This window comes from Mycteria americana, chromosome 8, assembly GCF_035582795.1.
Source record: "Mycteria americana isolate JAX WOST 10 ecotype Jacksonville Zoo and Gardens chromosome 8, USCA_MyAme_1.0, whole genome shotgun sequence".
NCBI lineage: Eukaryota > Metazoa > Chordata > Aves > Ciconiiformes > Ciconiidae > Mycteria > Mycteria americana.
This window is the reverse complement of record NC_134372.1, coordinates 33,484,496-33,498,162: the sequence shown is the minus strand read 5'-3', so window position 1 is coordinate 33,498,162 and position 13,667 is coordinate 33,484,496. Positions and strand designations below refer to the sequence as shown.

Below are 13,667 nucleotides of genomic sequence, written 5' to 3'. Positions count from 1 at the left end.
GCCCCGGGGCTGCGCGGGGAGCGGAGCGGGGCCGGCCCCGCCGCCCGTGCCTGGCTGGAAGTGAAACGCGCCCCGGCTGCTCCTTTTTCTTTTTTCTTTCTTCCCTTTTTTTTTTTTTTTTTGGAGCCTCCAAAAGGCTCACTCGCCCCTTTCATCTGCCGCCGCGGCCCAATGGGAAGGCGGAGGCTGCCTGCAAGTGGTCTAATCTCAATGAGGTGTCAATCATGTTCCCCGGTGGGTGAAGTAAGGTCTTTTGTAACCGCCTCTGTCTTTGGGAAAGAGAGGAGAGAGGAGGAAGGCTGGAGCGGAGAGGGGGACGCCGGACCGTGCTGCAGGAGAGGAACTGAGATTTGATCTCGCTTGCGCGTTAGCAGGGAGAAGCGGAGCACATGGATTTCTAAACACGCTGGGATTTTATACATCTACACAAATAACAACAAGCGAACCTGACCCTACTGAAAACAGTCAAATGAATCGTAATTGCAGATCAATGCAGAGAGATGGGGAAACTTCACTCGAAACATGGTTAGTTCCTTTCACTTGCTACTTCCTTAGCCCCTTCCCCTTATTCGGATTTTACTCGGTTTGTTGCTGTGATTTTGTACTGGTGTCTAATGATCTTCCTTTATTATTTCCCCCACACACTTCCCTCCGGATCTGCCTAGCTGCCGTTTGTAAACCCAGAGAAAGTCCAGAAGGTAGGGATGGCTCCTTACTGCTAGCAACTTTGAACGCCTTCCCCCGGTCCCTGCGGCTGCCCCCGTTCCCCTGCCCTCTCCCCTCAACTTTCCGCCGCGCTTTGCGCGCTGCCTGCCCGCCCCGGCCCCGGCCCCGGCCCCGGCCCCGGCCCCGGCCCCGGCCGCGGCCGCGGGGATGGATGGATGGATGGATGGATGGCCGCGGGGATGGCCGCGGGGGCCGGGCGGGCTCTGAGGGCGGCTCAGCGGCGGCATTGTCTCTTCTTTCCTAGGTGATAGTTTTGCGGTGAACGCCTCTCTGGCTCGCAAAGGGCTGGAGGACTGGATGGTGAAGCAGAAATACTCCGGGGGCAGCAGCAGCGGAGGCAGCAGCTCGGGACTCCAGCAAGGCTGCCAGCACCGGGCTGTTTGCAGGCTCTCCAGCGCCAGGGTATGTCAGCTTCCTCGCTGCCCCCGCCCCTTCTTTTTGAAACAGGGAAAACCAAAAGCTCTTTCTACATCCCTCTCCCTCCCAAGGGCCGGTTGTGCAAAGGAAGGGTTTTCTTTGCCCTAATGCTGCTCCGAGGGGCTGCCCCGTGGGTGGTTTCCTTCAGTCCTTTGATGAAGTTAGGAGCTGCAGAGCAAACTTGGTGCTGGTACAAAAGCCAGAGGAGTAAGGGGACCTGTCCGCTAGTGTCTCGGCAGTACGATTAGAACAAAACCCTTCACAAACAGGAACAAACAGACAGTCTCTGGCAAAAGCCCAGCACCCTGCCAGTGTGCACAGGCTTGTGAACCCTGATTGGTGCACAAGTTTGTCTGTGACATTTCGGCCGAGGAATTCAGGAAAGAAGAAGTCCCCGAAGAGTGTATTGTTATTTACTTGCTCTTTGCTAATAATGCGTGGCTGACTTTCTCCATAAGAGTTACTGCATATGTCACTTGTCCTGGTTGTTACCACACTGGTCACTTTCCACCCTTTTTCTTTCCTCCAGTGTAAAGCTGGGCTGGAGGAAATGTTTAAGTTGCCCTTTTTTTTTTTAATGTTGTCTCTTTAAACAAAAAGGCATGATGGGAGGTAAACAAACTTAACAATTCTTAGATTTGGTCCTCATAGCATTTCAGGGTATGATCCAGAGCTTATTGATGTTTACTGAAAGACTCCCATTGACTTCCGTGAGCTTTGGATCAAGCCGTGAAAGCTTCATCAGTGGAAAAGTAACCTGAGAGATGGGGAGATTGGAATCTGTGCTTCCCAGCAAGGAATGTGGTTTTGAAAGCACAAGCAGAGCAGGGCCACCAAACCTCCTGCAGGCTCTTTGCTTTGTTAGCCACCAGTTTTATTGTTAGAAGCCTGGACTTCTCGTGTCTCAGGAAAAATTAACTCGCAAGTGGAGAATACTTCATTTTAGGTGGGCTGTTAAAGTGTGTAGAAGATGTCTAGAATGGGAAAAGCTAACGGTGACTTTTTAGATTCCACCAGTATTGTATTTAGAGGAGGATAAATTGTTTGGGAGTCACTATAAGTAAGATGAAGGGGGTAAGATATTGATCCAAGTGTTCGTAATTGATGAGCATAATCAGTTCATGTTCAGCTTTCAGGTGTGGTTGGTTGAAGTGATTTTTATTGTGCTTTACTTGGAGACAATGTGTCCAAAGAAAGATGTTCTCATTAATAATGGTACATACATGTATGATACAGATGCAAAGAGTAAAAACATGTGCTTTTAATTATTTTTCATTATCCCCATTTTTGTGAGTCAAGCTTTTTAGATATGTTCTACCTTTCACATATATATTTTCTGGGAAAGAAACTCAACTCACCAAACTAAACATGGGTTTAAAATAAAAGAGTTAAAGGTCAGAAAATCTGACTTTAGCTTTGTGAAATGTATTTTCTTCCACAAAGAGAGTTTGCTTTCTGAAAAGAAAAAAAAATCTTTTGTCAAAGATACTTTGCTATCCACAAAACTCTTCAGTTTTCAGTTCCATGAGGTCTGCTCAGCTGGAATGACAGTAGAACAGCATTTCTCTTCTTACTCAAGGTGTCCTCCTCATGACAGCTCAGCAATTAGCAAGCCATTAACTAAAAATTAGTTTATAGTTTTACTACATTATAAAACTGTAAATAGGTTTAAGTACATTTAGAAGCACTGTTCCCATGAGGCTTTTTACTGTCATCCTGATAGAGCTGTTTCTTAATGTTTGAAAATATTTGCAATTTATTGCCTAATATATTTGGTAGTATCTATATGCATATATAGCCTGCTAATTGATTTAGTTTAATTGTCATCCTGTCACAGGCATACTGTGGCAGCTACATTAAAGCTCCTTTAAAATACAAACTTTTGGTAATATGGAAGGATGCATTTCTAATCCTACATTGGAACCAGATGTGCCATATGTACAGTCTTTTTGACAAGGATTATGGAGTCACAGCTCTTGACTCCATAACTGAGATTGTATGACTGTTTCTCTTCTGAGATGTCTTTGATCTCTTGTATAATTATACCAAGATACAAAGAGAATTGTAGCCTAACCTCTTGGCTCTTCATTCACCACAAGATGTAGAAATACTAGTCACTTTGACTAATGCTTAGTCACAAGGGATGTGTGGGACAGTTGTGTATTCCTCAATAATGTAGTACTCTTGCACTTCAATCGACCAAAGGCTCTTCTCCTTACTACTTCAAAATTCCTCCTAAAATGTTCAGTTAGTTTACAAGGCTCCATGGAATGGTACAGTTTTATTGTGTCACAGCTGAAACTTTGGCTTCTCATTAAAACATGTTTTTTTCCCTAAAATAGGTCCTAATCGCTGCATTTGTGACTTATGGCAGAAAGAGTTAGATCAAACACTGATGAAAATATCTGCATTCAGAGAAACATCTAGTTGAGTTTAAAAAAAATAATGGTCCTAGAAATAATTTTCCTCTGAGGAATCCTTAACCAGAGTTTTGTTGATGGTGGTTTCATTAGTATGTAGGGCCCTGTTTGGTGAAATCCAGTGTACTTCCAAAGACCTGTTGATGAGAGAAGAGAGCTCTCAGTTGCCTCCAAGTCTGAAACTTCAAATATTTGGATCATTTTGATTAGAACTCAAATGCGATAGTGAAATTTGACTTACATTGCTCTCTATAAGCCAAAAATTCTGTCTTGGTTGTAGTTGGAAGGCTGTTTTCCTCAAGAACAGAGACACTGAATTGTTTTGCTAAAGTTAGTCATCCAGGAGAGATGAACACTGAAGTTCAGGGGGATTCATGTAGTGTTTTACAAGAGGAATGAGTGACTAATACAGGAAAGCAATAAAATGTCATTTGTGCTCCTCTCTAGAATGATTGAATTTACAATAGTTGTGGAGGGGAGGTCTTTACATCAGTTCACTCAAGGGGTGTTTGACACAAGGAGGGTTCAAGAATACAACACCTTTTCTCTTCCTGAACTGAAGTTTTGAGAGTTTCTTGGTTAGAGCAGACTTCCCTCAGCTGACGTGTCATCCATGTAGTGTTCCATCCGTCCATGTCTCCCCCTCCCCAATTCACTGGAAGAACAGTAATTAGTGTCCAGCTATTGCCAAATGCATCAGTCACCTGAGAAGGGTCTCATAGTAAATTGTTGGGTGAAGGCATGAGCCAAGGGAAGGGGAGTGTATCTGAAATATGAACTTCTGGTGCGTATACAACTTTCTGTTCTGGGCTAAGAGCTCTGATCTCATTAAACCATTGCCAACCGCCCAGCAGGGGCTGCTCTGCTCTAAATGTTTTAATTACTGCGGAGGCCGAGGGCTGGGCTGGAGCCTTCCACATCCCGTAGAATGAAAGAAAAAGGGAATTTTGTTGCATCCATGAAAAGTATGAGGTCCAGAGTCATCTTCTAGTTTCAAGCTAATTGAAACCACTGGCACTGTAAATCTGTTAGAGCAAGTGAATACACTTCTGCTGCTGCTTTACGAATGAGTTAACTTGTGCCCCAAAAGGTTTTCTGACACTGTGGATTATCCTATACAATTCTTAAGTTTAAATTTATTCAGTGTGTTTACTTTTACAAACTATTTTTGGAGATCAACATTGTTTGCAAATATTCATGTATTTATTTAACTGAGAAGTAGTTCTATGCTAGAGGGGAAAATATTAAATATGACATTTGCTTAGTTCAACTTACTCTTATCTTCAAAGCCATAAGAAATTTTACTAGTTTCTTGTGCCTCTCCTTGAGATCTGTGCTTGGGATTGTAAAAAAATCTCATATTTTTAATTAAATTTCAAACCAGCTCACAGTGAGCCAAGTTGTAAGTAATCATTTTAGGTAAAATAGAAAAGACTTTAGCTTACCACTTCTGCTGGGCTCTTTAGTGCTAGTGATCCTCATGTTCAACCCTAATTGATATTAATTAGAGTTGAGTATCTGGTCTGGGAATAATACAGTATGAAATGCTGAGGCACATCACTGCTTCAGAGGTGGGGCTTGTTCTCCATTTGTTCTGTGCCTGTAACTGCCAGTGACATTAATGGGCATTCCTTGCATAGCTGAGAGGAGACTACGCCAGTGTCAACTTCACTGCTCCTCTAGCATGATCTTTCTTAAATTAAAAAAAAAAAAAAGCCCTTCCCAATCCCCACTGTTAAATAGCAAGTGTGCGTATGCATATGAAAATACATAGCCGTATGGAAGACACAGCTGGGTAGGTCATTAATTCAAAATGAAAATAATAAACAGAAAAGAGACTTTTTTAGTGGCCTGTATATACTATGGCTTAAAGGCAGCTGAATTGGAAGATTTAATTGTAGCACTACTTTGGGGTCATCTCATGGGTAGAATGACATTTGAAAGACTGCCTTCTTATTGATATGGTGACAAGAGCAATTAAAATTTCCTTGTGTGCTCTCTTGCTTGACTTCTTGAAGTGATCTTTTGAACTGAAATATTTTCAAGTACATTAATGCCAGTATTATACAGATAATTATTTGTATTGACTCTGAGGATTAAAAGAAACAACAGACTCAGCAGTGCTAGATATTGATATGACTAAAAAATATTTTGATATACAAAATATTATGTATGGCATTTAAAATAAAATTGCAAACTTTGTATTGAAAGAGAGAGAAGCAGAAGCTTATTTAGTGTTGAAATTTGGTGCCAACAAACCAGGATAATTTAATTAGTGGTCCACATAGTATATCTTGACAGCTCTGGTTTGGGAAAATTATAATATGAATATTAACAATCAAAGAGTCTCTGAAAGTATTAGTGCCATGGTGATGAGATTAGTGAATTGGCCAATACTGTAGCAGAAAGCTGGATTCCAAGGGAATTATCCTTGAATGATACCAGTTGGTGCAATTAAAAGCCACAATTCAGTTGCCATATGGAAAGTGTTAGGCATCCTTACATGGTTTCAAAGCTATGTGCTGGAGGTTAAATTGACATATGAAGAAAAGCATAAATTAAATATTTTGTGTTATGAAATTAAAAGTTAACTTTGCTTGAGCCATATGGAGGAGGTGGATGGGAGACAGTCTGTATTTCATCAGTGCTTGTTTTGTAGGTGTTTGAGATTTAATGTGGTGCACTTTTAATCTGGCATGTTGATTGGAAAGCTGAATGGCCCATGAAGTTTCTGCAAACAATCCTGTTAAAGTAACTTTTTTTTTGATTTCTAACAACCCTCTTTCTCCCACCCCCTCTAAAGTAGAGTTACTTAGGTTGATGTTCGTAAGAAGGATCATATTCTGTGTAGTAGCTGGGTGAAGTTCTCATCTAAGTGATACAAGCTATGTTTCTTGGGCTACTGATGGTCCCTCTTGGCTTAGTGAAACCTTAATTCTTCTGAATGAGAAGGCCTTGGTTATAGAGTGTTGGTTGATGAGAAGCTCAACATGACCTGGCAGTGCGCGCTTGCAGCCCAGAAAGCCAAACGTAGCCTGGGCTGCATCAAAAGCAGCATTGTCCAGGAGGTCAAGGGAGGTGATTCTGCCCCTCTACTCTGCTCTGGTGAGACCCCACCTGGAGTACTGCGCTCAGATCTGGGGCACCCAACGTAAGAAGGACATGGGCCTGTTGGAGCAAGTCCAGAGGAGGGCCATGAAGATGATCCGAGGGCTGGAGCACTTCTCGTATGAAGACAGGCTGAGAGAGTTGGGGTTGTTCAGCCTGGAGAAGAGAAGGCTCCAGGGAGACCTTATAGCAGCCTTCCAGTACCTGAAGGGGGCCTACAAGAAACCTGGAGAGGGACTTTTTACAAGGACATGTAGTGACAGGAAAAGGGGTAATGGCTTTAAACTGAAAGAGGGTAGATTTAGATTAGATATAAGGAAGAAATCTTCACTATCACGGTGGTGAGACACTGGAACAGGTTGCGCAGAGAAGTTGTGGATGCCTCCTCCCTGGAAGTCTTTCAAGGCCAGGTTGGATGGGGCTTTGAGCAATCTGGTCTAGTGGAAGGTGTCCCTGTGCATGGCAGGGGGGTTGGAACTAGATGATCTTTAAGGTCCCTTCCAACCTAAACCATTCCATGATTCTATGGAGTACATTTTCTTCTGTAAATTGGGATGAAAAGTAACAACAGTATGTTATATTCTTTAATGACTTAAATGTAAATAATGTAGTCCAGACTTTACACTCAAACTTTGATTATAACAAAAACGGGAAATTTGTAGCACGTGATTGTCGACATATGGGAATGTTCTTTACAGCAGCATTCATTAACAGAAGGGTTTTCCGTAGGTTTTGTGAGATCTGTAATAAGACCCAGGAGGAGCTCGGCAAGTGGCTATTTGTAGGCACCCTTCAGAAGAAGATCTTAGTTGACTTTTATGGTTTCTTTTGAATTGGGTTATGAACAGAGGAAAGAGAAGTCTCTTGAGTATTGAAACTTTGTAAGAGTTAGTTTTTCCAAAGTTGGGGAAATAATTGTTCGGTGATGATATTTAAATCAAAATGGAACATTGCTCCCTGTGCTGCAGATGTTGGCCTTTATAGAAATCCTTGTGGATGGATTTTACTTTGTGAATGTCAGCATCAAAACCTGGCTGGAAAGTAAATAGTAGATGTTGAAATTTACGAAATACTTGAAGTATTTTTTTGTAACTAAACCACTTTTCTAGTTAATATACTAGTTAACTCTGAATACTTGGGAATTTTCAGACTATGTGATATTTATAGATATCTTTTAATGGAAGATGAGGTATAGTTTTAGTTCAAAAAATTAATGTGAAGAAATGGTCAAATAGACTTTCTCTGTGAATTTATTTAGTCATATCTGCCAACACTGGCAGCAAAACTAAGCTTGTATTTGCTCCTACAGCGTAACTACAGCTATGGGAGACTGAGTTGGACTGTATTCCATTCAAGAATTATTAACCAAGTTCCAAATGCAAAATCTTCATTGTGTCTGATTTCTGAGCCAGCAAAGCGTGTTTGTGTTGGAATATCTCATGACATTTGTCTTGCAGTGGTGGAACGCCAGTGGTGTTAGCTGTGGTTAGCTGTGGTGTTAGCTGTGCTGGCGTAGATACTTTTATTGCTGCGTAACCTAAGAGAGAGGGGAAATGACTTGTGTAAGTTCAACTGTTGCTGTCCTGGTCTTTCTGCAAGGGGTACAGCCATACAGTGCATTTGCTTTTTGTAAAATTCTGGATTTATTGTCATCAGAGCAATATGGCATATATTTTGTCTTGTAATTTGCAGAATAGAGATAACACTTCTGAACATGTGAGACATCCTTTTTTGAGTTGGAAAGTCCTGTATAGTTAGTGTCTTGCAAATAGGCTGCTGTCATGTAACCGCATGTCCACTGTTTAATAAGGACCGGTCCATTGGCTTGTCATGGGAGTTGGCGTTCAAACAGGCTTATATCTGCAAGTAAGTGTTCAGCCAGATTCCTTAATATCTATATGTGTGCATCTCACACAACCTGATGTGTCCATCATATGTGAGAAATGCTTCTGTTTTAGTCATACAGAGTCTAATTGTTTGAGGAAGGGAATGATGCAGGTTCTTGTTGGGAGGTCCTGTTAAGAGCTGTGAAATTGAGTACCACTGATTTTGTTTGTATGGTGTGGCCTATTGTATGTTATAGAACAATAAATGATCCTATTGTTTTAGTCTATAAAACTTTTGGTGGAGTAAATCCTTTTGCTCCTCAGAAGACCAAACTGTGGCCACAGGAGGCTGAAATGCCATCACTGCCTGAGAAGCTCCTCAATGGCCAAGAGGAGCCCTGTAAAAATACACCTAAAAGATCCCACCACACTAACCCCTTGGCAGGGGTAACAGAAGACCCTGTGGTTCTGTGGTTCAAACCAAAGTCCCTGCCAAACGTACATAAGAAGGAGTCGTTCCTTAAATCTGAAGCTGTTGTTAATAAAACTTAATACTTGTTCACAAGACTTATCAGGCAAAGAGTTTTTTTGCTTTTTGTCAAAGCTCAGAGTTTGATAATTTTCTCTGATAGCCCTTCTCAATCTGAAAATTCAGTGGAACTCTGAAACTCATCGAGCTGACTGTGAAAGGGTGTCTTGCTTATACCTTGAAAAGGGTCATCTCCCAGTCTTGCTTTCGGTTGTAATGGATTTGGATTTAAATGCAGACTCAGTGGCACTGGCCCCTTATACCATTTGCAATGAGAATCCCTTGAGAATGTGAGATCCTCCCTTAAAATGTTTTAAACAAAATTTGCAGCAGAGAACTTTTAAAATGCCTGGAATTTTCAGCCCTGTATCCTTGGGCTTCAAACTAACAAATGCAGGCAGTGTATGTTGCTTTAGTTCAGAGATGGATTGGCATGTGGTCAGAACAGTCTATGCACTGTCCATCGAGAGAAATACTTTGTGTTTTGCGATTAGGGTGGAATTTAGTGCATTTGGGGGCATTACTGTGGCAGCTTTAAAGGGATTAAGTATATTGAGGTTCCTATTAAAGTATAACATTGTGATTCAAGATCTGTGAAAGAAAATCATGCATGGGTGTTTGATCTTGGGGTGCAGCCACACATGCTGTGAGGCATAAAATAAGGGGATAGTCTCAGTAGGGAAGTGACAGAACAAAGTACTGTCTTGCAGGAGGAATGGGATTTGGGAGCAGCCTCGGATCTTTTGATCCATACTCTGATGCGAATGATAAGTGGTACGGAGGTGACAGATTTGTCTTGGGGGAGGAAGGAGAATGGTGGGTAGTGTGTCGCATTGCCTTCGGAGATAGTTTGCTGTCTGATTCCCCAAAGATTTGATAGTGGTAGGTAAGGACTAAGCCGCTTCTTGTTGTCCTATCTTAAAAATCGTTTATAATTCCAGAATGGTTAGTTTCAAGAGAGTTAGGTAAAGAAGGTAGTAGCTGTAAAGCTAAGTCTTATGTGTTAAATGCATCTAAAGAACAAATGCCTGTTTGGGGGAGCGGGAATTTTCTCTCAGCATAGAATGCCCCAGTCCTGAGCTCACAGAATAACAAACAGTTTCTGTATTGCATAAGATGCTGCAGTTAAGCCTGTATCAGTATTTCTGTAATGAACTACTCTTTTTGAAACAATAAATAATAATTTTACTTGTGAACTTTCCAAGTCGCTCTGTGTTCACGTAGTGTACGTGTTTATAAACTACAGACGCTCATTCCCCTATAAAGAGAGAACATCATAGTCCAGCAAACAGAATATCTGTCATTCCAGCTGAGCAAAGGTCTAAGGCAATAACCCAAAATATCCTGGAAGAAATTCTAAAAAGCATTGAAGAAATCAATCGTCTGATCCTAGAGGAAGGTCTTTGATGTAATCCTGGTGAGTTTATACTGGGAGCCTGCCTATTTCTTTATGGTCAGCCCTAGACTTTCTATATGAAAAGTGGATCAAATAATTTCATGTGCTTCTGCTTTAAAAGAAGATGGTTGATAGTTTTCTAAAGTGTACACACTGTTTAAATGTAGATTGTGGCTTTTAGCAGAAGCCCAGGTGGGGAGGAAAGGCTTTTCAAAACAAGTACTTACAGAAAAATAAATAATACTTTGATATTTTCCCATGGAAAAAGTGTGCCTCATTTAGCCATCCCGAATATTTAATTTTATTTTGAGGATAAACTTCATAGGTTATCTCAGTTAAAGCCATTTTTATTTATGCAAAGCTTATGTGCAAGGTCTTGTTCCTGATGTGGATAGGTATGTAAAATGAGTTTTTCAGAATACCATAAATAAATTACTTTTAAAGGTATATTTTTAACTAACTCAGTGCAGCTAGGTAAGTCTGTTTTTATAATCTTGAAAAATTCTGCAATATTTCTCTGTTATGTTTTGATGTGAAAGCCCACTGTAATAGAGGGGAAACTTCTCATTGCTTTCAGTGGTTTCGTATCGAGTTCTCTGCCACATCAGTGGAAGATGGGGGAAGGTTCAAGTGGTGAGACTAATAGTCTTTTTATCTAGCAGCTACATTGCTGGTGGAATGGCAATGTATTTTCCCCTGTAGATGCAGTTTATCTGATCATTTTATGACAGGTTCACAAAAGTTTTTTCCCAGTTGTACTGCCACTTAAATTCCCATTTGTAATTAGCAATGTAATTTTGCAGATAGGTTTAAAAAGCATGTTTTGAGAGAGGCTATTCCCACAGCACTGCTTAATACCCATTAAAACACCACATTTTTTATTGTACGAAGGTGTTTTTTATCTCATTAGGTTGGTTTGTTAAAGTGTTGCACCACAGTCTCGTTTTCTTTTTTTTTTTCCTTCTACTCTAAGGCTGTTTTTAATCGTTTATTTATGACCAATAGGAAGCACACAGAATCTTTAACTCTGGACTAATGCATAGCATAAAGAAGTAAATGAGATCTTTTCCTGCCTAAGCTATTGTACAGGGCTTTTCTTTGAAAGGCAGTCACTCTTGGATTAAAACATGGTGACGTGTAACAGAAAAGAAAGAAGAAAACCCCCAGCATTTGGAAAGGAAGTATTGTATTCATTGATGCTACATAGACTTCAATGGAATTTGGCCATCAACCTTACCATGGCACTTTTTTCCAGATGTGCTGTTCAATTTCTTTTTTTATTTTTAAATGCAGTTTAGAAACAAATGAATGAAATCAATTTTTGTGAGAACTGTGTGATGAAAGTCAAAAGTAAGGCACGCTGAAGTAGCGCTGTGTCCTTGGACATTTGCTGTTATCTAGGAGGGATTAGGTAGACTACAGCATGCAGGTGTTGTCTGTGCTTAGTCAGTGAACATGCATGTCCTGTTTAAACACAGAACAAACCTCTGCTAAAACAATGTGCCCTTAATCTATGGCCACCTCTGATTTTCCCCATTTTGGAAAGACAGAAACCGAAGACACTGCAGTGGGAAGCCCCCTAGATTTGCCAATAAATGAATAACAGACAATGGGTAATGTCCTGGGGGAGCAGCAAAAAGACTGTGAGGTCCCTTATTAGCTCTGCAACAGTAATCTGACCCTCTTCATGTGTGTTTCTGATGGCAACACCAACAGTCCTGGTCTCCTCAAAAAATGAGGAGAATTTCACCACCACTGGGGAAAATAGGAAAGCTTGTCAAATACAGAAGAACAGAATGGTTCGACAAGAAAAATGTTAATGTCATGCCTTTAGGGGTATGTTTTAAGCAAGGAAAGAGTCCTGGCCTGCTGTACAGTCAGAGCGTCTCCTAATATCAGCAGGAGCCCTATCCAAAGACAGGGTGAGGCTTCCTCCTTCCACGCTCTGAACAGACATGGGGTCTATTCAAAATCCGCTGTTATTCTGTATCAATTCCAATATCCAGTAGTATTAGGAATGGATAACCAGTTCTGCCTTCAAGGAGAAATATGTACAGAGACTTTTCTGAGAGGCATGCCAGTCTGAGAGACGTGCCAGACCAGGGGTAGGATTTGGCTTTAAATTGTGTGTGCACAGCTTACTGGTGCCAGCGGGCTGGGTGCTAATAGCTGACGGCAGAACTGGGTGGAGGGAAGGAACTCAGCTGAAAAAAGCAGTCTTCTGATGTTCAGTCTCATCTGTCTGTAAATGGGGCGGGGGGAAGTGTGTGTTACCTGGACTTAGCCATCCACAGCCAAGAATCTTTCTTCTCATGATGATGGTGATGAACAGTAAGTATTTTGTGTCATACCCAGCTGCACGCCAAACTATATTGTAAGTTTTGTTCAACACTGGTTTGCAGTGGCCCTTCTTGCAGGGCGATGCCTTCCTTCTGTGTCAGTGCTGCTTTGTCCAGGTAAAGCACCCCTTTCTTCTGTTGACCAAGTTCTGCTTACAGCAGGGTTTACCCAAACTTCACATGCCTGTTGGAACCGCCTGCTTGTGTTGTACAGAGGGTGAAATGGTGCAGGTTTTGCCACGCAGTTTTTTGACTATGCTATTTATAGGACAGATTCTGGAGTGAGGGATCTTTGTGGAATATAAAGGGTTACGTTGTTGAAGTTACACAGGCGCCAATCCACTGGCACACCGCAGGTGATCTTGGAGTGAATGTTGTTTAAAGCGCCTGTCCCACGGTTTCACAAATGTGCTCTGACCAGAGGATGTTTTTCTAACTTCAAAGGGCTTCTCAGGCTGGCTGGGTGCCTCACAGACTGAGTCCACAATTCTCCTTTGCTCGTGATGTGTTCTAACCATGTGTGATTTTTTTGGTATGTGATGTTTTCTTAAAGCGGCATTGACCTGTGTTCAAGTGAAACTTGCTCTTAAGCTTGTAAACACAAACTTGTCGTGTGGGCAGTTTTCATCTTAACCTGATGTGTGTGTTTTTTTTTTTAAGAGCAAGAATAGACATCAAAAGGTGGAGTAATTTATAGGGGGAAAAAAAAGAAGAAATAAACTTGCAGCAGCCTTTTGAGTTGCACCATCCAGAGGCTTTTCCTTGAAGATCAAGGTGTGGGTCCTTTGCTGGCCGTAAGGAGAAGAGCATATTTCCAGCTCGGCAGTGCTAGTGTTACAGTAGGTTACTTTGTCTGAAGTGTGCCTCTTCACAAGGGGTGTGCAAGGGGGGAAAGCAAGGCAAAAA

The 13,667-nt window shown here is 41.5% G+C and overlaps 1 protein-coding gene across 7 annotated transcripts in view; it reads left to right on the top strand.

The window, feature by feature from the left end:
* Positions 1-260: 260 nt before the first annotated feature.
* The window catches only part of NKD1 (NKD inhibitor of Wnt signaling pathway 1), a 115,947-nt gene continuing 102,540 nt past the window's right edge, over positions 261-13,667 (top strand). For all 7 annotated transcript variants that reach the window (XR_012776932.1, XR_012776934.1, XR_012776936.1 and 4 more), the window contains exons 1-3: positions 261-525; positions 666-698; positions 971-1,128. Coding sequence is in view for 2 of the 7 variants with exons in the window: in XM_075510645.1 (XP_075366760.1) it covers positions 501-525; positions 666-698; positions 971-1,128 (216 nt within the window). In the remaining 5 variants the exon portion in view is untranslated. The remainder of the gene's footprint in view (positions 526-665; positions 699-970; positions 1,129-13,667) is intronic.